Source organism: Epinephelus moara, chromosome 12 (genome assembly GCF_006386435.1).
Source record: "Epinephelus moara isolate mb chromosome 12, YSFRI_EMoa_1.0, whole genome shotgun sequence".
Classification (NCBI taxonomy): Eukaryota; Metazoa; Chordata; class Actinopteri; order Perciformes; family Serranidae; genus Epinephelus; species Epinephelus moara.
In genome coordinates, this window is record NC_065517.1 from 11,746,889 (window position 1) to 11,772,434 (window position 25,546).

General features: G+C 39.4%; 1 protein-coding gene across 1 annotated transcript in view; it reads left to right on the top strand.

Moving 5' to 3' along the window:
- Nucleotides 1-13,594, top strand: part of mei4 (meiosis-specific, MEI4 homolog (S. cerevisiae)) — a 95,714-nt gene extending 82,120 nt beyond the window's left edge. Inside the window, exon 6 of the mRNA XM_050059008.1 lies at nt 13,225-13,594. Within this exon, the coding sequence (XP_049914965.1) occupies nt 13,225-13,578 (354 nt within the window). The 3' untranslated portion in view covers nt 13,579-13,594. The remainder of the gene's footprint in view (nt 1-13,224) is intronic.
- The last annotated feature ends 11,952 nt before the right edge of the window (nt 13,595-25,546 follow it).

The window sequence follows — 25,546 nt, forward strand, 5'->3', positions numbered from 1 at the left end:
TGTTATAACTTATACAGTGTTTGAAAAATAGCAAAAATCACGTACTAAATTTCAGTTGAATCCACAGAACAGCAGCTGTGAACATGTTGCACCATGCAAACACAGATGATTGTGTTCAGTTTTAATGACGTGATTCTCAGGGCAGCTAATTATCACCTTTTGAGGGCACAGTTGTAGTGCACAAGCCTCTGTGTTAAAGTTGCAACCTCCTGCAGATAGTCAAAGACTCTCCACAGCATCCTGTTGCCGAGCTTCAAAGCCAGAACTCATCTTCATGCTCACCCGGAAAGTCGATTACGGAATAACCTTCCCCTCGACCTCAGCCTCACCTGAACTCTCACGTTTTAACCTTTAGCTGAAGTCCCTTACTGGGGGAGGAGATGTTGAGGATGAAGTTCATTTTGACTTTGCAGTTTGGCCTGGAAGTGAAAAACGGTGCTGTAGCTGGCGTGGAGAGAGGTGGTAGTTTATCAGTATTATTAAAAGGCTGCAGTGAATCCTGTCACTGTCAGCCTGCGGCCTGCCAGATCCCCAAGGAGTGCTAACGAGCCAACAGACAGCACAATCAGTTTGTCCTGCTGTTTTCACCCTCTCACTTAGAAAAGGACTCTGGTTAGGATACATGCAGATGAGCCCTCCATCACCCCATCCAATGTTCTTATCTCCAAATCTTTCTGTCCTTTTTATTGATTGTCTTATGTTCTGTTTGTTCTGCTCTGTTGTTCTTTGGCTGCCACTGTTAGAGGAATATAAACACTGGTAGCCATTATAGAAGCATTGGCACTGCAGACAGCTTTAATCTAAATTATACATAACTCATTACAAGTTTTATATGACTTTCAATAACTTGTATAAAACTTACATTAGTATACACTATATTGAGTTGTAGTGTGTACGCTACAACTCAATGTGCATATTGAAACTTAAAACTTTATAAGTCTGTCTTTGGACAAATTTTGTCACCATGATAGCATCACAACCATGCAAGATGCTGTCATGAAACATTACAGGTGTGTAACTGAGATCAAAATGAAGGTTGAGTTCGAAGATGGTTGTGATCTGAGCAAGGGGGCCAGTTAGATAGTAGGGGCCATTGACCCCTCTATTTTACGCTTTTGGCATACATTTGTTTTGTGTTGCAGATGGTTGTATCACTATCAGGTCACTTACTGTATTCATCAACAGTTGGTCAGTTAAAAAGTATACACAGCAAAGAGTACACACATCTTAGTACCTTTGATAGATCAAACAAAATAACATACAACAAAAATACAGTTTATTAAAATACGAAAGTGCATCATAACCATAGACTGTATAAATAATGGATGTAGCTAGGTGAGGTCACCCATTGGATTGTGGTCCCCAGTTTTGATGCCTCAAGTTTGGCATTGCAGCCGTCGCCATCTTGGTTTTTTGAAGCCAGAGTTGACCATATTTGGGTGAGGGACGGATCTGACTGAGAAGCTGAGGACACTGTCAGCAGACAGCCTGTCAGTCAACGTGGCCCATCCTTAATTATGCATAACTTTAAGCCTTAATAAAATGTAAACCAGTTGAGTCATATAAAAATTCACCCCCGCGAACAATTGTCATGAAGGGGGAAATTAGCTATAGAGACTAAAACCATTTTTTTTAACAGGCTAAATATCTGTGAATATCTTTATTGCTGCTGTAAAGGTGGGCATTTTAACATAGGTGTCTATGGTATGGGGTCAGATCAGTCTCATAATGAATGAACTCACGCAGGGTTTCTCACGAATACACATGCTCTGGTTCGCAGTTGTATTTCGGACTCACTAATGCACATGATCTGCTTCGCAAATGCACACGCTCTGGTTCACAAATAAAAAATTTCATGCAAACTTGTAATATAAATTCGGAAATGCACACGCTCTGCTTCACAACTATTATTTTGAGGCACGCTTGTAATATAAATTCACAGATCATGCGAATCGCTGAATGTGCATTTACACACTGCTTCTCATTTGTGAACCTCTCTACATTTGTGAGAGAAAACTGTGTGGTGAATTTTGAGACTCCCCTGACGTCGCAGGTCCACGAACGTCACCATTGGCTGATAAATCTGTCAATCAAATTTATGATTCTGATTGACAGATTCATCAGTTAATCAGGTGTGTTCGCTTTCATCCAATCGTATGGCTCCTTACATAGGGTGTATTCATAGTTTATGTTCATTCAAACATGTTACCTAGCTGAGCAGAACGCTTCAGCTCATTATAATTCAATAACATTGCATGATTTACAACGAGGGGATAATAAGATAAATGTGTTACTTACAGGTTGAGATTGATCCATGTCTCTTCCACCGTTTGAACACTGCAAACAGTAGCTCAGTAGCTCTACGATTGGTTTAAAAGTGTGTAGAAAATGTAAGGAGCCATACGATTGGCTGAAAGCGAACACACCTGATTAACTGATGAATCTGTCAATCAGAATCATAAATTTGATTGACAGATTTTTCAGCCAGTGGTGACGTTCGCTGACCTGCAATGTCAGGGGAGTCTCAAAATTCACCACACAGATTTCTCTCACAAATGTAGAGAGGTTCACAAATGAGAAGCAGTTTGTAAATGCACATTCAGCGATTTGCATGATCCGTGAATTTATATTCCAAATGTGCCTCAAAACAATATTTGTGAAGCAGAGCATGTGCATTTCCGAATTTATATTACAAGTTTGCATAAAAATTATATTTGCGAAACAGATCGTGTGCATTTCTGAATTTATATTACAAGTTTGCATAAACATTATATTTGTGAACCAGAGTGTGTGCATTTGCGAAACAGATCGTGTGCATTAGTGAATCTGAAATACAACTGTGAACCAGAGCATGTGCATTCGTGAAAAACCCTGCGTGAGTTCATTCATTATGAGACTGATCTGACCCCATACTATGGGGATTGACTGGCTTCTGGAACCTGCCTCAAGTGGCCATTAGAGGAACTGCAGTTTTTGACACTTCATGTTGGCTTCATTTTATTTTAACCCTGGAGGTTGCCACTTGATCGTAACAACTAAAAGGGCTATGTGAGTAAGTAGTTGGTTGGTATGTACACCACTTTTGTCCAGGCTGAAATATATTAACAAGTATTTGATGAATTGCCGTCAAATTTGGTACAGATATGTATGGCACCCAGAGCATGAATCCCTAATGACATTGGTAGTCCCTGACTTTTCATCTAGGGCCATAATCAGGTCAAAATTGTAAATGAATTGAAATATCTGGACATATACTCGTGTAGATGGAATAGCATAAAACAGCCATCCATGGTTTTAAATAAAGGTGGTGAATACTGTAAACATCAGCACGTTAGTATTGTCATATTGTCATTGTGAACATATTAGCATGCTGATGTTAGCACCCAGCTCAAGCACAGCTTCACAGAGCTGCCAGCTTGGCTGTAAACTTTTATGAAGTGTTTGTTTGTACTTGTGCTCATCAACGACCTCAACTGGCTGCGTATGGATTACTACAGTCCCTTCTGTGTGCTGTTTGCTGGAGAAAGTCAAAAACATTGTTTAATACAGGCAAAGGTCTTGTTGAGTGTGTTGTGTTCAAAATGCATTCCATGTTTGAGAATGTATAGATTAAAGTACAGTGTGTAAGATTTAGTGGGATTTAGTGGCATCTAGCAGTGAGGATTGCAGATTGCAATCAGGTGAAACTTCTCCCAGTTAGAATTCCTTCAGTGTTCATTGTTCAGGAGGTTTTTACCAGGAGCCAGATTAGGTGCACTGGTCTTTTCCTTTCCAAAACAAACAGACCCAATGATTTAAACCAGGAAAACCGCTGAATAAAGCAGTTCCATGTTACAAATCAGTGTTTCTTCAACACTCTTTGACATGCTGCAGACGGGCTGCTCGCCCAGCTCCTGCTCATGTGTGCTCACCTGTTTTCTCTGGTAAGACTTTCAGGTGGTTTTTACTGTGAGCCGAAGTATCCGCAGAAGTGTCTTCCTCAAGTTTCAAGTTTAAAAAAAACCAAAACAGTGTTTTTCTGACACTCTGGTTGCAAAGGGGCTGCTAACTATGGTGTTGCAAAAACGTAAATGGCCCTTTTTAGAGCCAGTGTTTGATTTGGCTGTTCTGTGCTACTGTAGAAACATGGTGGTGCAACATGGTGACCTCTGTAGACAATGAACCGCTCCCTATGTAAATGTAAGCAGCTCATTCTAAGGTAACGAAAACAAGAGTCTTATTTTCAGGTGATTATAGACTAAAGAAAACAAACTTATTATATCATATTCCATTTGTGCCAATATATCCCCCTAATCCCTACACACTGGGCCTTTATAAGTAGAATTGCAGAAAACATGCTTATGTTTCTACAAGTATGGCAAAAAATGAATCTCACGTATATTGTAAAGGTATTCGTGAAGTTGATATTGTGTCAGAGAGGTATTGAATCAATAGTAGCTGTTGTCTGGACTTGGCTTGGTGCTCAAAGCAAGGCAAGACTTCATGTGGAAAGGATTTCTAAAGCAGGTTGCACATGAAGAGGCCAGCAGATCCACTCTGTTGTTTCATCTCAAGCGGCCATTTCAGTTACCCCCTCTGGCTGAAGAGTAGTTGTGCTGTTTGTGTTTATTCCTGACAGAAGTTCCATCACAGCTCCCTCTAGACTTTCAATCCAGTTATCGATTTCTGCTGCCCATCAAATCCCGCTTCATGGCTTCATAAATTCTTCGGGCATGTTGGCGTTGGACAGGTTGGAAATGAAAGTAAGAATATCTCAGGCCAACTCTTATCAGCCTAACTGACATAAACCACCTCTACTTCCTGAATGCTGTTATAAGTTATTGTGAAATTAAACTGCTGGTACTGTATATTGTTTTTTAGAGGTGATGATTGGCTGCCAAATAGATCACATATAAAAAGTATAATGGTGGTAGTTTGTGCAGGTTGCTGCATCAGCGCACCAGATAGTGTAAACAAAACAAATAAGCATAATTTAAAAAATATGATGGCTGATGAGTTGAGTAGTTTGTTGTGTCTGAGTGTGTCAGACCAGAACAGATTGATGTGCAGAAGCAGCAAACAGTGAGGATAGAATGAGCTTTTCATGTCTTAGACTACAGTTAACGGTGTTTCTGTTGGACAGCCTTATTTCCTGTGGTCAGACTGCATTTTGAAGCACAGTGTTTATTGGCAGTTATGTACCTTGGCTGAGTGCTCTGTGGCTCTTCATCTTTTGTAAGACACCCTCTTGTTTTACTTCGAATTACAGTGTTTGTCCAGCTCAGTGGTTTTAAATGATCTTCCTCCTTAAATGAGCAAACTTTTGCTGCATGTTTTAAACAATGGCAGGGACACCTTGCTGCCCAAGTTTTGATTCACTGATTTCATTTCCATCCCATGTTAACTGTTACTCTAGAGCTTGACCAAAAATGCCCCCTCCAGATATATCAGCAGATATATATATGTGTATAAAATATAAAGCTGCCACTAATGATTTTTTTTTTAGTCAAAGCTTGGGTAGGCAGTTCAATTTTGGCATCATTGGATAAAAATCCCATTGTAACCTTTGAACAAATTGTAATTCAAGTTGACTGAGAGAACATTAGACTTCAGTGCCTCCTCTTAGCTTATTTTTCAGGCTTTAGAAAAATCTAGCCTGTGATGGGAGACTTTGGGCAATCACAGGTCATTTCAGAGAGAGGGTGTTCCTATTGGCTGTTCCAAAATATAAATAAAAGCCTGATTCAGTGGCGGAGAATCAACTGCAGAGACAGTTACTATTCCGGCAGTGGCAACAATTGCCTACATTGCAAAGAAACCCAAAAAAGGAAGACAGACTTATTCAAAAGAGAGTCTGTAAGAGTCTGACAATAAATGAACTAAAACACGTTTTAATATCAGCAGAACATTTCAGAGATAAAGAGAAAATGTTGCTCATAGTTTAGCCTTCTGCAAGCCAAAGCCAAACGGTCATAGCTGCAGATGATTCACGTTCATGTTTATGTAGCTAACATTAACTAGAGCCTCGAATAACAGCATGTCCTCCGCCTCATTCCCCACCACTACAGACCACCTTGCAAGGAGGCAGCAGCTCCGGAGACGCACCTCAGTCAGCCGCCTTGGCAGCCAGGATTCAGTCAGTGCAAACCTCAGCTACTGGGGACCAGACAACCCCGATTACCTGCCAGATCAGCAAACTTTCTGTTGCTGCCTTTGCAGAGGGTAGACTCTGTGCTGCTGCTGGCCACCAGCCTGCTGTAACACTGAGCGTTGGGGCGTTGTGCCCGCAGATTTCAAGTTGTTGACCAAAGGTCCATCTCCTGAGCTGCTGCCTGTTCCCCCCCTCAGCAGAAGAGGGGGTGAGGTGGTTTGCTTGCTAATTTGTGGTCTGATTGTGACAGAGAGATAGAGCAGGGCAAGAAGGGACTGAGCGAAAGAGCTGTAACTATAGAATGATATAAATTAATACATGGGAAACACTGGGTTATTGTGTGAAGCCTTTTCTTTGCCTCTTCTAGATTTCTGTCTACCCCAGCTTTATTCATTTATAGAATATCAGAAACTGCCTCAAAAATGCCTCAGAAACGTTCTCAAAGTCACATATTGAAATGACATGTTTTTCCTGACAAGCAGTCTAAATTCTAATGATAATAAATTTAGAGTAATTTAAAATGAAGAAAAACAGCAAATCCTCACTTTTGAGAAAGAAACATCTGAGAATGTCAAGCATTTTTGCTTCACAAATGACTTCAAAGATTTATTTATTTATTGTTTCATTAATTATTGCAGATTCATTGTCTCAACTCCAGTGTTTTTGTAAAAAGGATAATGATATGAAAGACTAATAAACTGGTCTAAAAAATATCCATTACCTGTCTGGCTATTCTCTCCAACATTAAACTACTTAAAGATCCAAACAATAATTAAAAATGGTAAAAAAAAATAAATAAAATAAAATAAATTTAAGCAAACATAGTTCTCCATCTCTTGTCTGGATTTTGTTGTGTGCTGCTATCTCAGTGGTTACTCTAATGGTTATCACTTAGCTTTAAATAATTAAATTAATCAATTTTGTGACCTTAGTCATGCTGAAATGATAATTCAGTCAATCATTGATGGACAGTGAAGTAACAATTTTGATATTTGATTAATCATTTAAGTCACTGATCAAGCAATAATGCCAATCCTTAAGATTTTTCTTTTTTATATAATTGTAAACTGAATATTTTCAAGTTTTGCACTGCTGATCAGACAAAACAAGACATTTGAAGTCAACTTCTTTGGCTGTGTGATGGGCTTTTGTCATTATTTTTTGAGCTTTATAGACCAAACAAATCCAAACAAGTAATCATGAATGTTATTGTTATTAGCAACCCTTAGATCAGTGAGGTGGTAGGCAGCCATCTGCAGCGGCCAGGCTGCTGAAATTGTTTTTATGCTGCCTCTGGTTTCTGATGAGACCTGGAAACTGATACCTTTCCTGTGTGTGTAGAGCCGTAGTTGTTTTTCTGATTTAAAATCTGCATATTAATTAACGGCAAAGCCTGCAAATAGGATATGCACTGCTTAGTCTGTTTAACTGAAACCATGTTTAAAATAAATCGTAACATTCTCAATCTCGTAAATCCTTTAATTCCCACACTTGCAGCTTCATTTAATTTTATGTTTTTGCAGGTTCTTGGTATTAAATGGATCATCCAACAATATTGGCAAATCTCTTACAAGATGACAATTTAAATGTGCTGAGTTTAAAAGAGAGACCCCTGTCCAAACATCGAGACTCTGTTCATGGATAGAGCTAAAATTATCTTCTTTTTAAAGGAATACTTCAAATGGCCATTTGTGTATGAATTACTCAGCCCATGTTACGTTGAACTTCCAAAGGAAACTTTGTTTTCTCACATGCTTCCAAGATATACTAAAACTCCAAAAACAGAGAAAATTCTTGATGAATTCAAGTCTTGGGGTCTGTGTGAAACTACATCAAAACATCCATTCACAAACTCTCACACAACTCATACAGTATAATCTGTGTCATTTGTAAAGTACCATTTATCCAGTTGAATGCTCAGTACTTCCCAAACACATTGATTTTGCTAAAACCACTATTTAGAACACTTCCACATGAACTGTCTCACACAGGGACGAGTAGCACACCTGGCACCTGGCGCAATCGTGTGTGTTTGAACTCTGCTCAATGAAATTCAGGAGCAGAGCTCAAACAAATGGGCTTTTCTTTTCACTGTGAAGACATGTAAAAAGTCTTCTTCACGAATTTGATGTAACACGGGGTGAGTAATTGATATACAAATGATCATTTTTGTGGATGAAGTACCTCTAACAATGATTTGCTAAACCATGCCATGCTGCAGTCTTCCCTTCCCTCCTTTACTCAGATGCAATATGTCCTTTCCATCTTGTTGACAGTTGCTGCAGCAGACAGTGTGAATGTCTGAAGCCTCTGTGTCATGCTGCCTGGCTCCATCTCTTAATGGCAATGTTTCACCAAATATGCGTGCATATATACGTATAGCACAGTCCCTTAATTGACAAATCAAACGCAAATTTAACGCATGATTGGAGTCTGTTGTGCATATATTTTCATGTTGCTGTAGATTTATTTATACCAGTCATGCTTGAAAGCACTGCAGTAAAAGATGATTGAGCATCTATACCTCACTGCAGCTTTTAATTAATGTATACAGTAGGTTTCTATGGCTTTAATGTATGAGTTCCTCTTAATTACAGACTAGGCCTTTGAATCAGTGTACTGATATTCAAAGATGAATGAAAAAGCAGAGATTTCCTCTCATGGCAAGCTTTCTGCTCATCAGTGTCATTGACTGTGAAGACATATTCATGAATAATGAGTGTATCTGCCCAATGTTACTAAGTTAAGGATTCATGAAAAAGATAGCATGAACACAGTCCAAAGTTTCATCTATGTATTTACTTCCTGTGTGACCTGATAAGATAAAATGAGTATAACAACATGATGATTCATTAGGAGTGGTGTTGTGTCCACCTGATGAATGTAAGTCAATATTCACTCTCTTTTAGCTCTGTTTTTGGTCTCCACCAGCTCCTGAGGGAAATATCTGTCTCTTTAGCTGCTAAATGCTCCACCGTGTTCTCCAGCTAGTCTCTAACTGTGTCTGGCAGCTGTTTGCTGCTGAGCAGGCTGTGAACAGTGGCTTTATCACAGCGCTGAGCCCGAAGTACAACAGTGAGGCTGGTGGCTGTAAAAACAAAGCAAATATTAAACAGCTAAGTAGAGCTGGGTTAAACTGCAGATGTCTCTGTGGATTCATCACTTTGATTAAACTTTTTCTCATGCTTCTCATTCAATCTATTTTCAAGATGGCAATAGGCAAGTTTTTTGCTCTAAAGTGTCATAATGAAATAAATGTTGATTGCACAATGTGACAGTGACACCCTCTGCAATTAGAATGGTTCCTTATTAGCCTCGTTTTCACTGTGCCACCTGTCTGCCACTGGGTAAGACATCCACTTGGAGAATGATGACTGACTGACGATCCAGTCACGCTGGCAGACTGGTACCATTTCTATTTGCTTTCATGTCTCCATTACAGAGCTATTATAGTTTTATTTTCTTTTGGTTTGTAGTTTTTTCTTTTAGTTTTTATTTTTATTTCATTTTAAATATTTGTTTCCAATTCAGTTTAGCTTCAGTAAGTTCCCAGAGTGAGCTTGCTCATTTCAGTTTATTTGTTGCTGTTTAAAAATGTTTAGTTTTAGTTTAGTTTGTGCAGTGTGAACTGGCCAGTCTGAGCTCGACTCAAGCCGGCTGATGGTGTCACCTGCAACTCCGCTAGTCAAATCGCCGACGGCTGCTTTTAGAACATATGCCCCCCCCCCACACACACACATTCTCACTGACTGATTAATTGGCATTAGTTATTTATATTATTGTGGCATATTTATTATGAATACAGTCCATTCAATGCTAATTTTGTTCCTGTTTTTCGTTGTTTCATCACTACTACAAATGCAACTGTAGCCAGTATCTCACTATCACTATCCTCATTCATATTTTAAGAAGCTACAAATTATATTTAGCCACCAAATAAGCTTGAAAAGCTGCAAACAGAGCAGAGTTTCATAGATTTGTTGCATAGAGATGATACACCATCTCATCTAGTTGCATTGGTGTGAACCAGCAGGTTTTTAGAACGTTGCAGAACGGTGCATCGCAAGTAGTTGCCTGTTTCAGCTCATCTCGTCACGAATCTTTGGTCTGAACTGGGCTTTACAATACAAACACTTAAAAGGCAACTCACAGTCATGTAGACATCGCAGTCTCTAAACTTATGCACCACTGCCACCTCATGCTCAACAAATTTGACCAGATTGACAAAGACTAAAACTAAAGACATTTTCTGTATATTTTATTTTAATTTAGTCAGTTGCAAGTACGCAATACTGTTTCAGTTCAGTCTGTGTTTTGTCTAAAATCTGTTTGTTTGTTTTTTATTTCAGTGAACAAAAATGTTCTTTCACACCTAGTTTTAGTTTTTAGTGTAGATTTAGTTAGCTAAAATAACCATGCTCCATTATAGACTGAATGAATAAGCTTTTGTTCTGTATGGTTGCTAGTTTTCTGGGCTCCAAAGGAAATGGACAGCGATACAGTTGTTTTTATATCACCAAGAATAATACCAATTGGAAATGCTAAGGGAGAAAGTTTTCTGTTTCCGCTTTAATATTAAGATATTTAATAAGTGTTGAAGTTTTTACGAATCAAAGCTCCCCAGTGTTTGAAAGGCGGCTCTGATGTTTACTGAGGGTTCTGGAGAAAGTAATTCAGGTGCTTTGAGCATAACTGGTGGTAACATAGCAACAGATACGTTAGACACACTGCTGACATTTTGTGCAAAGAGCCAGTAAAATGTTATTGATTACACTTTTTAGTCATTGATCATCAGGAGAATTCTGTCTTTAATAATTTGTGAGTGTAGCTACAGAAACAGTTTTCAGGCAAGCTAAAGTGAAAAAGTGAATCATGAGATAAAAAGAAAATGGAGTTCTGAGCACTCTAGAGCAAAGTGCGAAGTGACCCAATCCTGTGTGTGTGTGTGTGTGTGTGTGTGTGTGTGTGTGTGTGTGTAAGGGGTTAAGAGGTGTTGTTGTCACATTCTGTCAGCTCTCTGAAAGCTTAGGCCTGGAGGAATACCTGACAGCCATCTGGCGGTTGTTTTTCTCTGTGACATCTCACACACACACACACACACACACACACAGAGGTGCACACACAGAAACTTTCGCATGCAAAAAAAATGAGGCGCGCACACACACACATTAACAAAGGCACAGTGAGATATCGCCTGGAAGAAATGCAGGAGCTTCTGTTTATTTGAATAATTAACATTTGGTTTGGAGTGTTTTGTGAATTGTATGCCTTGAACTTGGTGTGTGTGTCATGTGTTGCTAAATAGCTTGTGCAAGTATTTGCAGCATGTTGCAACATCATGTATAAACCTTCATCCCTGGAGAATTACTCCAGTGTTGGTTAATTTGTGTTATGATTCACATTTTCTGCTGGTTTCTTACTGCGCTCTCGTCCTCGGATTACACTGATGAGAAACAGCTCGGCATGACATGTAATTTAAAGGACGTCTTTAATGTCTACATCTTGGTCGCAGTAGTTTCTACACTTGTGCTGGTTGACCTTTAAATGTGGTAGGAAGCTCTGACATATTCAACATTTCAGAGTTCAAAGCTGCTGCTGGAGAGGCTGCTGCTCTGAGATGTGTCCAGAGGGTTGTAATGGCAGCAAACAGTGCAGTTACACTGTTTTAAGTGTCCCATTGCTGCTGTTTTGAAGCCTCAAGTTCGCCATTTTGAGCTGTGGAGGAGCAAGGGCTGGATCTGACTCATAGAATGTAGCGACGCCTTGTAGACAAACTGTCACTCCAGCAGCCCTGCCCTTAGATATGCCTAATTTAAAGCCCTAATGAAATTTTAATTGTTATATAAACATCCCCCCAACATATATATGTATATGTATATATATAAATGCTTGAAGATCCACTCATTACTAAAAGTGTATGTAAAATAAAGACTAAAGTAATGGTTAAAGTTGTCATATGGAATATTTAATCTGTGTTGATTGATTCATATCGTCAACTCATGCGTTGAGTAACATTACAAGTTAACGTTCCACCTTAAAAGTTGCTGGCAGTTGGCCCAGTGAATGAAGTTATATTTTCTCTGACTGCAGCTGCTGCAAGAGGCAGCAAAACTTCCTTTCATTTTGTAGTTCCAGTTTACTAATAAAACTCTCCACGGTATGACCAGTGGGTACTAAAGTCTCAAAACCAGCCACAACTCAGCGCTGAGCAGAGTGACCATCCGCTATTGATCAATCAACAGACTGCAGTGTTCACAGCTCCACCTTTTAGTACCAGATATGTGTGCTAGGTACCCCAACAGAGGGGTGACCAAAAATGGGGACGGTACGCAACGGTTCCATTGGTACCATCCACAACTTTTCACAGTGGAAAGAGAAAAATGTGTACCGAACTGAACCGTACCATACTGCTTGGTGGAAACAGGACTTATGAGGATTGACTCGCTTCTGGACCCAGCCTCAAGTGGCCATTTTAGGAACTGCAGTTTTTGGCACTTCCTTGTTTGGCTTCGTTTTTCGGTCCTGATGGTTGCTGCTTGGGCAACAGCAGAGATGGAGGAAACTGTCAAATTGAAAAAGATGACCTTTTGGGTTTGTTTAGCCCGGGGGACTCCTGAATCAGCACAGAGACAAATCTGCCCTGTATGTAAAGGTTTTCACCTTTTCTTTTGTCGAGAAATCCGACAAGGAGATCCTGTAGAAGTGGTTATACTGTATGTTAAAGATATAGTCTTCAATGTTATTAAAATAAAGGTGATGATCTACAATTTTGTTTTGATATTTAGTCTAGTTTTAACAGTTGTGCAGTTATCAGCCACTTCAGCAAGAAGCTTCAACTGTTGGAAACACCACAGAAGCAAACTAATGAATGAAATCAATTTTGCATTTACAAATCTCCATCAGATTTATGTGTTTCAGTTACATTCTGAACCACAAAGGGCCAACAAGGGACCACCACAGGCTGAGCGTTCTTTTGCTTTTTGCACTTTCCTTCACTTCCTTCCTTTATTATCATTTAACACTGATCCACATCATGTCACAGTGTTGTGTCTTACAAATTCTGCAGCTCTGTTGTTGGTGTTCCTCTTTTTTAGGGGCAGGAGAGCTCAGGGCTCGACCAGTTTCCCGTGGACCAGCATCAGAACTCGTGCTACCTGTTCTGGATCCTGGAGGAGCTCCTGCAGAAGTCAGAGGTACCGTGCAGGGTGGAGGTGGGGTCGGAGCAGACGGGCCTCCTCAGTCACTTGGAGCAGCGCGTCTTTCTACTGTCAGATGAGTTCCCCTTGTTTTGCTTTGGCATGTGGAGGATAGGACGTTTCCTCACCTCCTCGCACAGGGAAGAGCAGGGGCCATCAGGCACATTCAGGGGTTTGCTTTCCACTTCCTCATATGACCAAAATAGTTTGAAACGTCAGGGTTTGGTCCAGGATCATTCTGTACAACATTAGTTAAGATATCGAGCACTTAAACCTAGTGGACAGTGACTGCTATTCAATGATACTCATACTTATTATCCACCTGTATTTCACATAAAGCCCAGAAAGTTCAGGTTGGGGAAAAGTAACACATACTAAAATTGATTATTTGAAAGTATTCTGTCAAAAGGTGGACATCAAGGCTTCTCTTATTGTTCACTCTCAAAAAATTATTGTTGACGTAGAAGTAGTTGGCAAATACCAACACATTTGGATTTTAATCTTTTTACATGCTTAGTGGAGTTTAGTTTGCAATAGCTGCCAAAAAATGTGGGACATGTTTGTATTTTGGGCTCATTCTGTTTTAATTTGTTCATTCTGCTAACTGGTGTGAAATTCATAACTGCATGACTGAGTGAGAAAAAATATTTTCTAATAGTTGTTTACTTATCTATCCTGTCATTAAATGTATCTGTAATTGAGTAAAAAACAAAACCTTTTTTAAAAAGTTTTATCCTGTCAGTGTTGTAGCGACTTGTTTGACTTGGAAGTGCTTTTTTAAATTGAGTAATAAAACTGAAACCATCAGTGCAAGGCACAAAATTACTATTGATTATTTTAAGTACTAATAATGTACTAATATGAATCCCAATCTGTAATGCATCAGTGAAGAGTGCTTAAAAAGGCCTGTTTAATTTATGTGAGGCTCTCTACATTATCCTTCACCATGACTGTTAGAGACTCTGGTGTTGAATCAGTGGGAGATATCTGTTTTTGTACTTCCTGCAGGGGTTCAGTGAAGATCTTAAAATACTACACGTGTGAGAAATGGATTGATATCATCTCTGTCTTGTTAATGGTTAGGGAAAAGTGTTAAAACTTTATAAAATGATGTGAGGAAACAGTTTTCATTTCTGATTCATTTAGAATGCAGTATGTGTAATGGCACTCCTATTATTTTATGTGGTACAGTGAAGAGTACGCTTCATCTTGAAGGTGAAAATTTGTTTTGATAGGGGTGGGAATCACCAGAGGCCTTACAAAATGTAAGGTTTGCAATACGTTTTGCAATATGCTGAATATTATAAGTAATTCACATTATTCTAGTAGGCTACCAAAATTTTGTTTTTGCAATATAAAATATGCATATAGTAAAAAAAATTGATACTTGGCGTCTGCGTATTGAGTATTGCCATGCAAAATATCGCAATATCGATCATTTCCCCCACCCCTGGTAATTACACGTATGGATTAAAAACAAAACATTACAACACAATAACAAAACAAAAACTTGCTGCAGACTCAAAAAGAAGCAGCTGACTGAAGCTTAAACTTAATACACATCCATGTCTTATAATATGCAACTTATTTACCTTCAAAAGTAACAACGAAAAAATGTACATCTGCACTAAACTTATACCAACATGCCGTTCTGATGGCAGAATTTTCTGTTCATTAGATGCGTGTTTAATTCTTTACCTTTTAACTTAAAATGTGTGCTGTTCGCAGTTCCTCACAACTGTTCCATATATGTATATATATGTACACCTCGACAACTGAAATATGTGTTTATTTTGGCAAGTTTTAAGTGACATTTGGATGCTTTCAGGTCTTTTTTTAGTGTTAATAGAATACTTTATTTTCTAATATGATCCTTTTATTTTTGACAAGCTATTTCCTGCATTTTCATCAATCTGGCATCTACTGTAACACATTATGGTGAAATTGGTTGTTGGTGCTCCTTTAATATTAATGGTATTCTAATCAAAACATTACAAATGCAAATTGATACACAAACCCTACTTAAAATCACATTTAGTTTCCTTTATAGAGCCCTTAAAGATTATGGCGGATACATTTTGTGTTGCCTCTTTTCTGAGAAGAGCTGCCTCATACTTGTTCAGGTCTAACATCTCTTTAGAAGAATATTCACTAATGGAAAGAAAGAAAAAACACAGCTCACCCAATATCAACATTAGCTGAGTGGAATATTCACTGTAAATAGAAATACAGATGAAATGGGGGGCTTCTTCACCCCCAAAACATGCAGTGGACTTTGCTGTATTTCCTTTCCTTGTACCTGCAGTCTACCTTTACATAGCCTAAAGGGCAAACCGGAAATACAGAAGTAATTTGCTGCTGCTCATTCTGTCTATTGCTGTGAGCTCATGCTGATAATTAGAGCTGAATCTGACGAGTTTATCAGCATTTTTATTAACTCCTCTTTTCTCTATGGGGTTCGGCAGCTGGACTGTCAGATGGCAATGATAAGAGAAATAAGTGAGTAATTCAAGCAAGAAAGAAGGACAAAAAAAAAAGTATTTTAAAAACTGAGGTGGACGTTTCCTCCCATCTCCAGTGGAAATTAGGCCGTGGCTTGCACAAGTAGAGATTATTGAAATGGAAGCTACAGCAGCCCTCTGCTAATGGATGCTATGCCTGCATCTGTTTCCTAATGCTCTGTTAGCCTTTCATCATTCCCAGGTTTGGATCTTACCCTCTCCTCAAGAAAGCGAGTGCCTCCATCTGCAGTGATGTTCTCCTCTCCCGCTGCTTATTTGGTGTCTGCAATAATGGATCGGGCATGAGCGCAGCTAAATAAGTTTCCTGGTACGTCACGAATTACCAGAGGCTCATGGGTCCCGGCTGCGCAGATAGCTATCGCCACTATTGAGTCTGCTTTGGGTTTCTGCCCGACTCTGTCTGTGATCTCCTCATCTTTCATATCCTGTTGAGAGCACAGCAGGGATAGGCAGCGCTTTAAAAAAATCAAAATGGACTGCTCATACGTGCACTGATGGTTAATGTGCCTCAGTGGGACTGACAGCTGCAGAAAATGGTGGGTTGCGTCATCAGCAGAGAACCCAACTGAGAGTCTTAGCATATGCGGATTAGCTGTTTCATCAGTAGAGATTTACATTTGGATCATGAAAGGAAGCTATAGGATATTAGAATCTGCCTACTAATACATTAAAGCTGGGGTGGGCAGAAATCTGGAAAAAGCTGAAAATCCCAGCAGTATTTGAAAATACACTGACCTCCTGCAGCTTTCTCTTCTCTTTCCCTAAGCTCCTCCCACCAATCAGCCACCAGCATATGCACATGCTTCATACAGTAACTCAGTGTTTCCCATACATTGAATTCATTATTTAATTTTATTTCATTGTACACTTGTGCACAGCACATTCATTCATACCCTGCTCCCTCTCTGTTTATTACAAATGACACAAGAATTAGTTTGCTAGCCACCCCATGGTCCCTCCGCCTTGCTCCCTGCCACTATCAACAGCTTCTGCCGGTGTAAAGCAGGCTGCAGCTCCATTGGTGGCTGTAGCAGCTCGAATTCGGCCAGCGCAAACCCTCCAGCACTTGATATCACAGCAGGCAGGTGGTCAGTGGCAGCACCAGGACTAACCTTAATTGCAGCAACAGAACGTTTCCTGATTTTGCGGCGAGTCAGGGTGGTCCAGTCCCCTGGAGCAGAGGTTTGGATCCGCTTTTGGCTACTGTGGCTTCTGTTTGGGGGTCCGTCTCTAGAGCTGCTGCCTGTTGTCCTCCTGGCGAGGTAGTCTGTAATGGCAAGGAGTGAGGCAGTGGACACACTGTGATTCGAGGCTCTAGCTAATGTTAAATACATAAACATGAATTTGAAGCAGCAGCAATGAGCCTTTGGCTTTGTTTGGCAACATTTTCTCTCTATCTCCGAAACAGTTTGCTGATACTGACACGTTTTGTTGCGTTCGTCAGACTGTCTTTTAAACTTTCTTTTTTCTGTCTTACTTTTTTGGGTTTCTTTGCCGTGTAGACAGTTGTTACCAATGCTTGAATAGCACGTTTCTCTGCAGGATTCTCCGCCATTGAATCAGGCTTTCACAGAAGATCACCTACATTTATAAAATAGCCAGCAGGAACAATGTCTCTCTGACCTGTGATTAGCCAAAGTCCCTCATCAGGGGCTAGAGTCCATAGGAGGTGAAAAAGGCTAGAGTTCTTTCAGTCCACTCGAATTATGATTTGCTCAAAGTTTATTATGTGATTTTTGCCCAATGATGTCAAAACAAAACTGCCTACCCCAGCTTAAGTCATGTATTATTTATTAACAAGAGAAGTGCTTAAAAGCATCTTTTTTGTCTAATGATATTCTATATTTTACTTTCTGTCGACAAATCCCATGAAAAGACCAAATCAACAAGTGTTGTATGTTTATTCAAATCCTGGTATATTTTCATAGGGGGCTGCACAGTTAATAGTATTATGTATTATTATCAGGATCTTGATTCATGCCTCTGTCATTTCTGTGTGACAGCGATTCCTCCGTAGGGCGATTGACAGCATCAAAGCAAGCACTTACAATGTCTCCCTAAGCTGTGTCAACAAATGACAAAGTTTGCACAGGAAGAGGGGGCAGGACGTTGAAGTAAAACTGTTATGTGTGAAAGAAAAGGAACACATCAGTGAGCCAAACTGTTGCACTGGGCGACATGTTCCCTCACTACCATGAACACATACACTGTCGTTTATTTTGACTCAATCCTACATACACCATCCTGCTGCCCAAAACACTGACTAGAGCACCAAATGTTGAGTTATCCGCAGCTTATAGTAGTCCCCAATAAATGCACTTTTGTTTGTTTAATAAAAGCTACAGTGACCAACTTTTAAGTAAATTATTGAGCCATTTTGAAAATCAAACTATATATTTGTGTTTTAAAAATGTATGTTTTCCATAGGAACCAATTGCCTTGGAGCTGAGAGCCACAAACAGGAAGTCAGGAAGTATTGAGAGACGCACTAAAACACTATTGGTTTACGTCTTGTCATGGGATTCTTTGACAAAAATATATAACACAAGCCTTATCATTTAAAGATATTCGGCATTTAACAATAAAAACAAAACTTACCGTACTACTCACTGTACTATATGTATATTTATTTTGCTGTTTGTAGTTTTAGATGAGATAAAATGAGTGTCCGGCAGCACACTGGACCGCTCGACCATGAATTATTGTGGCTATTATGAAAAGCATGAAAAGCTTGAAATAAGGTAAGAGAACATAAATCAGCGAGAGTGTGAGGTGGCTTAGTGTGCAAATCCTGCAGAAAAAAACCTTAGCAGATTGGGTAAATAATGCTTTGGTAAGGCATATCCACACCCTCCCATCAGGAGCGGATGATTTATGAGCTCTGTGACTCTTTAAATCTGGACGACCTTGATTGATATGAAAATAAATTTTCCATATGTTCAGTGGCTGCTGTTAAAGAGGTTTTGATGGCTGATCCTGAAAGAAGCCTGGTGTTGTTAAAGCCAGCGTAGTCTGTTTTAAAATGTGGCATGTGATCGTGTGCAGGTTTTTAAATCGCAAAGTGATGTTTAATAAATTCAGCATGTATTATCCCCTTTATATTTCTACTGATGACAGGAAAGTGAAGCTTTAAAAGTAAAAGTAAGGAGTATATGCTGCTTTGTGGGTCATTTTTAATGCTAGATTTAACAAAAGAGTTTTAAAATGAGACAACAAAATGGACTGACTTGACACTGACACTACATATGGAGATAAAACAGATGGAAAGAGAATTGTATTCTCTTGAACTTGTGGGAGAATTGATTTAAAGAAACATTCATCACAATGCTTTGAGCAAGAGAAGAGGATTAAACCACTCCATGTCCGTGTATTCTGAATTCAAAAGAGGGTTAAAGAGAGCTGAAAAGGGGTATTAAGACTCTCCATTTTATCATTAAGGACTCAGTGAATTTTGAGCCATTTGGGCCGATGTAGATGACTTTTGAGGCCTTTTTGACCTTGATTGATATGAGAACTAATTGAACTTTGATGCGCTCCCAGATGCTTAGTGTCTGATGTTCTAGATCATTGGCCTTATTTGACAGCTGTTTCAGAAATCAACTGTAACGGCAGCTAATTATTTTATTGCTGCGGAGCAATTAGCACACCAAATTAGACCCTCAAAAAGATATTCATAACTGGTCTGGCAAACGCTTATTGAAATGAGAGGATGCCAGTTGGGAACGACCTCAAAAATGACTCTCTGGTTGGACAAAAGCCAGATATTAGAACATATTTTAGGGAGTAGAAAGCAGAGGACTTGTTTTCTCACTGTCAGTCATGTATGGGTTCAGATAATACATTTCAGAGGTCGTGAATTCATTCCACATATTACACTTTCTCTAAAAGCAGGATGGGCATCAACCTGCAAAGAGTGGCAGATCTTCCTTTTGGCAACATAGGCAGCCAAAATTACACCCAGTAATGTAATAAATACATAAAAAAGATAAATATGAAAGATATTCATAGTATAGTAATAACAGTTCTAATCATAATATAAACTTTTTGGAGCTAGGGTGCCGAATGTGCAAGGTCTGGCACTGCCTGCAGATACACAGAAGCACTAAAATTGCAAATGCAATTTTAACATTCGAGTTGAACAATAATGGCACACTAACAGATAATGTAATTTCTGTAATATAAAGCCCTAAAGTGAGATGAATCTTCGATATCACAGAATCAGGATGTGCAGCTGGTCATGTCCGACTGAGCCGTGAACAAGCCACTTGACCATGCTGGTAGAGTAACTGTGTTTCTCCGCTGCGGTGTATTATTCCTTTATGATGTGTTGGAGGTGTGCTGGTTTGCAGGTATCCCCCCAAAACGTATTATCTTCATCTAACAGCTTACTGTGGTGTTATTATGCCTCAGTGCTAGTGACAGCCATGGCCAAAGGCATTATGTTTTCAGGTTGTCCATCTGTCTGTCCGTACATACGTCCAACCCATTCTCATGAGCATTATATCTCAAGAACACATTGAGGGAATTTCCTCAAATTTGGCACAAATGTCCACTTAGATTAAAAAATGAAGTGATTAGATTTTGGTGGTCACGGTGACCTTACAAAACATGTTTTTGGCCATAACTCAAGAATTCATACGCCAATTATGACAAAATTTTACATAAATGTCGAATAGAATAAAATGACGAAATTATTAAATTTTATATCCTGGATCAAGGTCACCTTAAGTGACATCCCATTGTTGTTCAAAAACACATTTCTGGCCATTTATCAGTGTCATATTTCAGGAACAGAAGCGGAGACATTTGGTTAGATATTGAATTGATTGTATAGATTGTCTGTGCTGCCAAGTTGAAGATGTGTGTGAAGCATCCATGTTTTAGAATTTGTAGCTTCTTTGCAGCAACATCCATATTTGAAGCATTGTCAACTCATGGTTACATATGAGTCTGACTCTGGACAGTAAACTGTGTAACTTGACTGGTTCACAGAGGCATACAGCTGCGAGATGGTTATTCTAGTTATTCCAATGATGTCCATATATTGTTACTGTTTTTGAAGAATAGCACTCTAAGGGTGCTTTCACACTTGCCATGTATTTCAGTTCAATCAAACCAAAGTTCATTTGCCCCCAAAGTGCGGTTTGTTTTGGCAGGTGTGAACACAGCAATCACACTCATTAATGTGCACCTCCTTCTGTACTGCCTTAATATGCGCATTCAGTGCATCCAGTCCATCAAAACATTGTTTTCTAGTTGGAGCCACGCCTCGTTTTCAAACTCTGTGATTTGCAAGCAATATAGTACACGATGACCAGCGCTAAAGTCAACCCCCGTAGTTGTCCCATTAGAAAATGTTGTACTCTTCTTTGTTTACTTACTGGATTTTTCCCACATGGAAATTCTGACCAATCAATGGCAGCTTGTTTGCGCAAGGCATTTGATCTGGTTGGCTTATAAATGCTGCCGTGAGAACGCACCAACTCTAGGCAATTATACAACTTTGGAAAACAAAATTAGCCCCTGATTCGGACCAAAGCAAGGTCTGAAAGCACCTTAACAGACTCCACTCACTCTGCGACAAACCCTCCATTTCCTATAGCTGCTGCACAGTTGAAGCCTCCTGCTGGGTTTCTAGTGGGAAGTTTTAAATATGGAACAGTGGGAAATATTTGGTTCTGCAAGCCCTGATATCAATGAACAGTTAATATTTTAATGTGTGTGACACATTTGATCATTAACTTATCATTACTTAGCCTACTTATTCACTAGGTGAATGCAGATCTCTGAGTTACAGTTATTTGTAATTGATGTTACAAATGCTGAAAAGTGAACCCAAGGAAGATTTGATCCGTAATTCAAATGTATTCTGATTTTACTGGATTTGAATCAATCAATCAGTAAATGAGTGTGTGTGTGAAGTGTGTGTTACGCTAGAAGAGTCAGAGGACGGAGTCTTTTACGTGCTACCCCCTGGAGTGTTACCAGAGTTTTTGGAGTGCTCAAATAAACGGGCCNTAATTTGGAACGCAGTGTAGAGAGAGCTACAGACACAGTGGAGCAAAGCTTGTGACATCACACAGCCCAGAGGTAAGGGAAAAAGCTTGTGACATCACACAGCCCAGAGGTAAGGGAAAGGCTAGTATGCTATTTACAGGGATAGCACTGGCGATCTGAACCGGTCAGTGGCGAAAAAACACACACTTCATACACACATACTCACTTACAGTACCCAGCGGGGCCGCCCTCCCCCTCTCTGCTCCAACACTGACTGACAGCTGACTCCACTCATAGCACTGGCGATCTGAACTGGTCAGTGGCGAAAAAAAACACTTTTAATGCGCAAACTTATATGGGATGTATTTGCCCCATTACCGTTTTAGCTCGTTTCGCGGCTCCGGCTCAATACTGAACCAATTTTAGAACGAGTTGTACCCATGAATCATACGCACACATACACATGGGGAAATAGGGCCCAGGTTGAAAAATACGGAAGTTGTCCTTTAAGAGCTGCAATAAACCTCAAGCATGGAAGCATCTGTTGACCAAATGTTTTAGCATTTATTCCTGTAGTGTAGACATAATTGCTCTGAGATGGAAAGCTTCCAATAAATATGTTTCCTTTTCAGTGGAGCCAAATAGTTTTTTAAATTTACCGTCTCACTACAGAACTGTTTTGTTTATGTTCCTCCAGTTACACAACATGTTCAGTAATACCCCCTGTTAGTTCTTCTAGGCCCCAAATAACCTGCTGTCATATAGTCTGAGTACAAACAGTCCTTGCCCCATCTCACTGGCTTGGTTGCTCCATGAGCACGCAGTCAGGCTGATGAATCTAATCTGGTTTGGCTGTAAATTGTGGATGACTTCTGCTCGTTCATCTTAATTTTGCAGATTTTTGCATCACTGGGAGATGACAGCATTATTTACACTTCGGCCACGTTCAGTTGACACATTACTTCTCAGCATATCAGCGGAAATACACAGAGGAGGAGGAGACAGCGTCTATCAATCTCAATACAGAAAATGAGAGCTTTTTTTCAATACACTACTGCACTAATATCGAACAATATTAGGGGGAGTGTCAGGATTTATGCTGAAAATCAATGCAGCCGCACATATTTACAGTTCCTCTTGTTTGTCATTATGTGACCTCATGAAGATAGAAGACAGCCATCCTCACTCTTGTAGATTTGTCATCTTAATCTCACATAGGCCAAACATTGACATGAATTATGAAGTCGAAACTGTACTGAAGAAAATCTGATTTTTATTAAAAAAAATTAAACATTGCAAACAATGAAACACAGTAGTTTTTTCTTGTGAAATCTTTGTGTCAAAGTCGGAAAAAGAGCAACAGAATGACTGTAGCTTTGTGCCACTTACTCCGATTTACATGTGTGAATCCATCCTGCCTGGTTAGACAGTCCAGTAAATGGATGATTTTATCTTTAATTCAGACTAATTTGACAGCCAGCATCTGTCCTCCAGGGGTTCCCGCTAACTGCCTCCTTGGGCTTTCCAGAGGCTTATTGTGACCATCGCTACCAGGTGCTCTCTCCGCTACTCATTAATGACATTCATTTATCAACACAAGCAGTAATGGATGCACATAGTCAATATCGCAGCCGGCAGTGTAGCTGAGCTTTGAATGCCACAGCAGATGAGGTTTATGTTTGTTATTAAGCTTCCCCACCCAGTGACCTCATCACCAATCTGAACATTTTCAAGTAAGACTTGCAAGCAAATGATTGTTGAAAAACCAGCTGACTATTTCCATCACACACTTCACTATTTGTGATTTTCAGAATAAGTGGAGGAATCTGATTTTATCGATCAGTTAGCTCACATGTAAGATGTCAGGCATGTGAACAAAGTCCTGCACAATTTCCCAGGACTGTTCAAGGAGCAGTCAAAAACTCAAAAATATTCAATTTAGAACTATATAAAACAGAGAAAAACAGCAAATCCTTACATTAAAAAAAGCTAGAGCCAGACAGTGTTTGGCAATTTTGACATTTATCATGAAATTTGACCTGGTTCTAAAATTAGACGGGGGCTACCAAACAACTGGGGGTAAAATCAGGTTAAATCTGTATATTGGCTGCCTGCCTTTACCTGATAGTATCTGTTGTAGGCATTTAAATGAGAGAAAACATATTTCTGGCCAACCCCCACCCTCAAATTAGTAGGTTAACTTGATTTCTTAGCAGCATAATATTAAAAATATTGAAATTTGTCATCAGTAAAATCTGAGTTATATTTATTACATATATTATTATTGCAAATTTAAATGTTTTGGTGTTTTTATTGTTATCATTGTAGGATTATTTTGAACTCACCTGTACAATCTACAGTATATTTGGCTGCACGTTCCTTTGTTAGAAAATAACTGATGCCTTTACATGGTTATTAATTTATGCTTGCGGTAAAGGTAACTGTAAACAAGCTTTCAGATGCACTTAGGGAGTTCTGTTTTCTTTCTCTGATGCAAATTTACTTTTAGCAGCTCCAGATCGGTCTGTAATTACTTCAACCCAGAATGGCCATGATTAGATTTTTTAAAAACATGTTGGTCAATGCTTAAGTTCAGTTACAATGTCTCTAGAGCAATTTTGGCCTGTGCTTTGCATGTCGACCGCTCTGAGAATTCCTAAATAAGCCATGGAGTAGAGTGAATGGAAAGGACTCTCATTTTCTTGTGTTACTGGTTGGTTTGATCTAACCTCTGTCAGAAATTTTCATTACCTCCCTCTTGCTGTGCAGCCCTCTAAAATATTCAGCAAACAGTAAGCTAAACTCTTGCAACCTTAAAAGCTGTGGTCTCTTCAGATCATCTCTGATGCATGCCTCCATACAATCACGGTGAGTTTACCTTCAGTGTATTTTTCGTCATTCTGTATTGATCGCTTTTCACCTCACAGGAAGGGCAGCCAAACAGAGCAGCACCTTGTACAGCTGTGAATTCAGTGGCTTGTTGAGGAAGCTGGAGTTCTCCGGCTGTAGCAAAGAGAACAAGATGATCAAAATCTTGAACATCCAAGCAAGCAGTGTGTCAGTCAATATCTGTCAAAATGTGCTTTACACTGTAAACAAGCTGCTTTATAATTCTCAGTAAGAGAACTGGCTCAGTGCCTGAAATATAAATGCGCAAAATGAAGTGATTAATTTTGTATTTTTGTGCAGAAATGGAGTGGGTGTTTGGTAACAGAGTTGTTTCATTTAAGACATTTATACCTTCTTGCATCACCCAAGCAAATTTTTCAGAGTTCTGGTGACATATGGGACAGATAATATGTCAGTATGCCTCAAACCAAGTGGAAATTGGGGGGACAATTTTTTGTCACTTTCCAAAGGCTACAATGAAACATTTATCCAACAACAGTCTCTCCTTGATGGTGGCTTAGATATACCTCATTTGTATGTCACTTTGGATGACAGCATTTGCTAAATAAATTATATAAATGTTTCCATCCTCAGTCAGGTCTGTCTTGTCTCAGTAATGCAGGTTTAAATTTTTATGCGCAGGGCTCAACAATAACGATTGCCCGATTGCCCAGGGCAAGTAAAACTCAAGGTCGGGCATGTAAACTAACAACTCACTTGCCCGATCGGGCAAGTTGCTAAAAATAGTAAAAGTTAATAACTAATTGATAAAATAAATGTATTTTAAAACGTGCTCTTCTGCTCTGATGCAG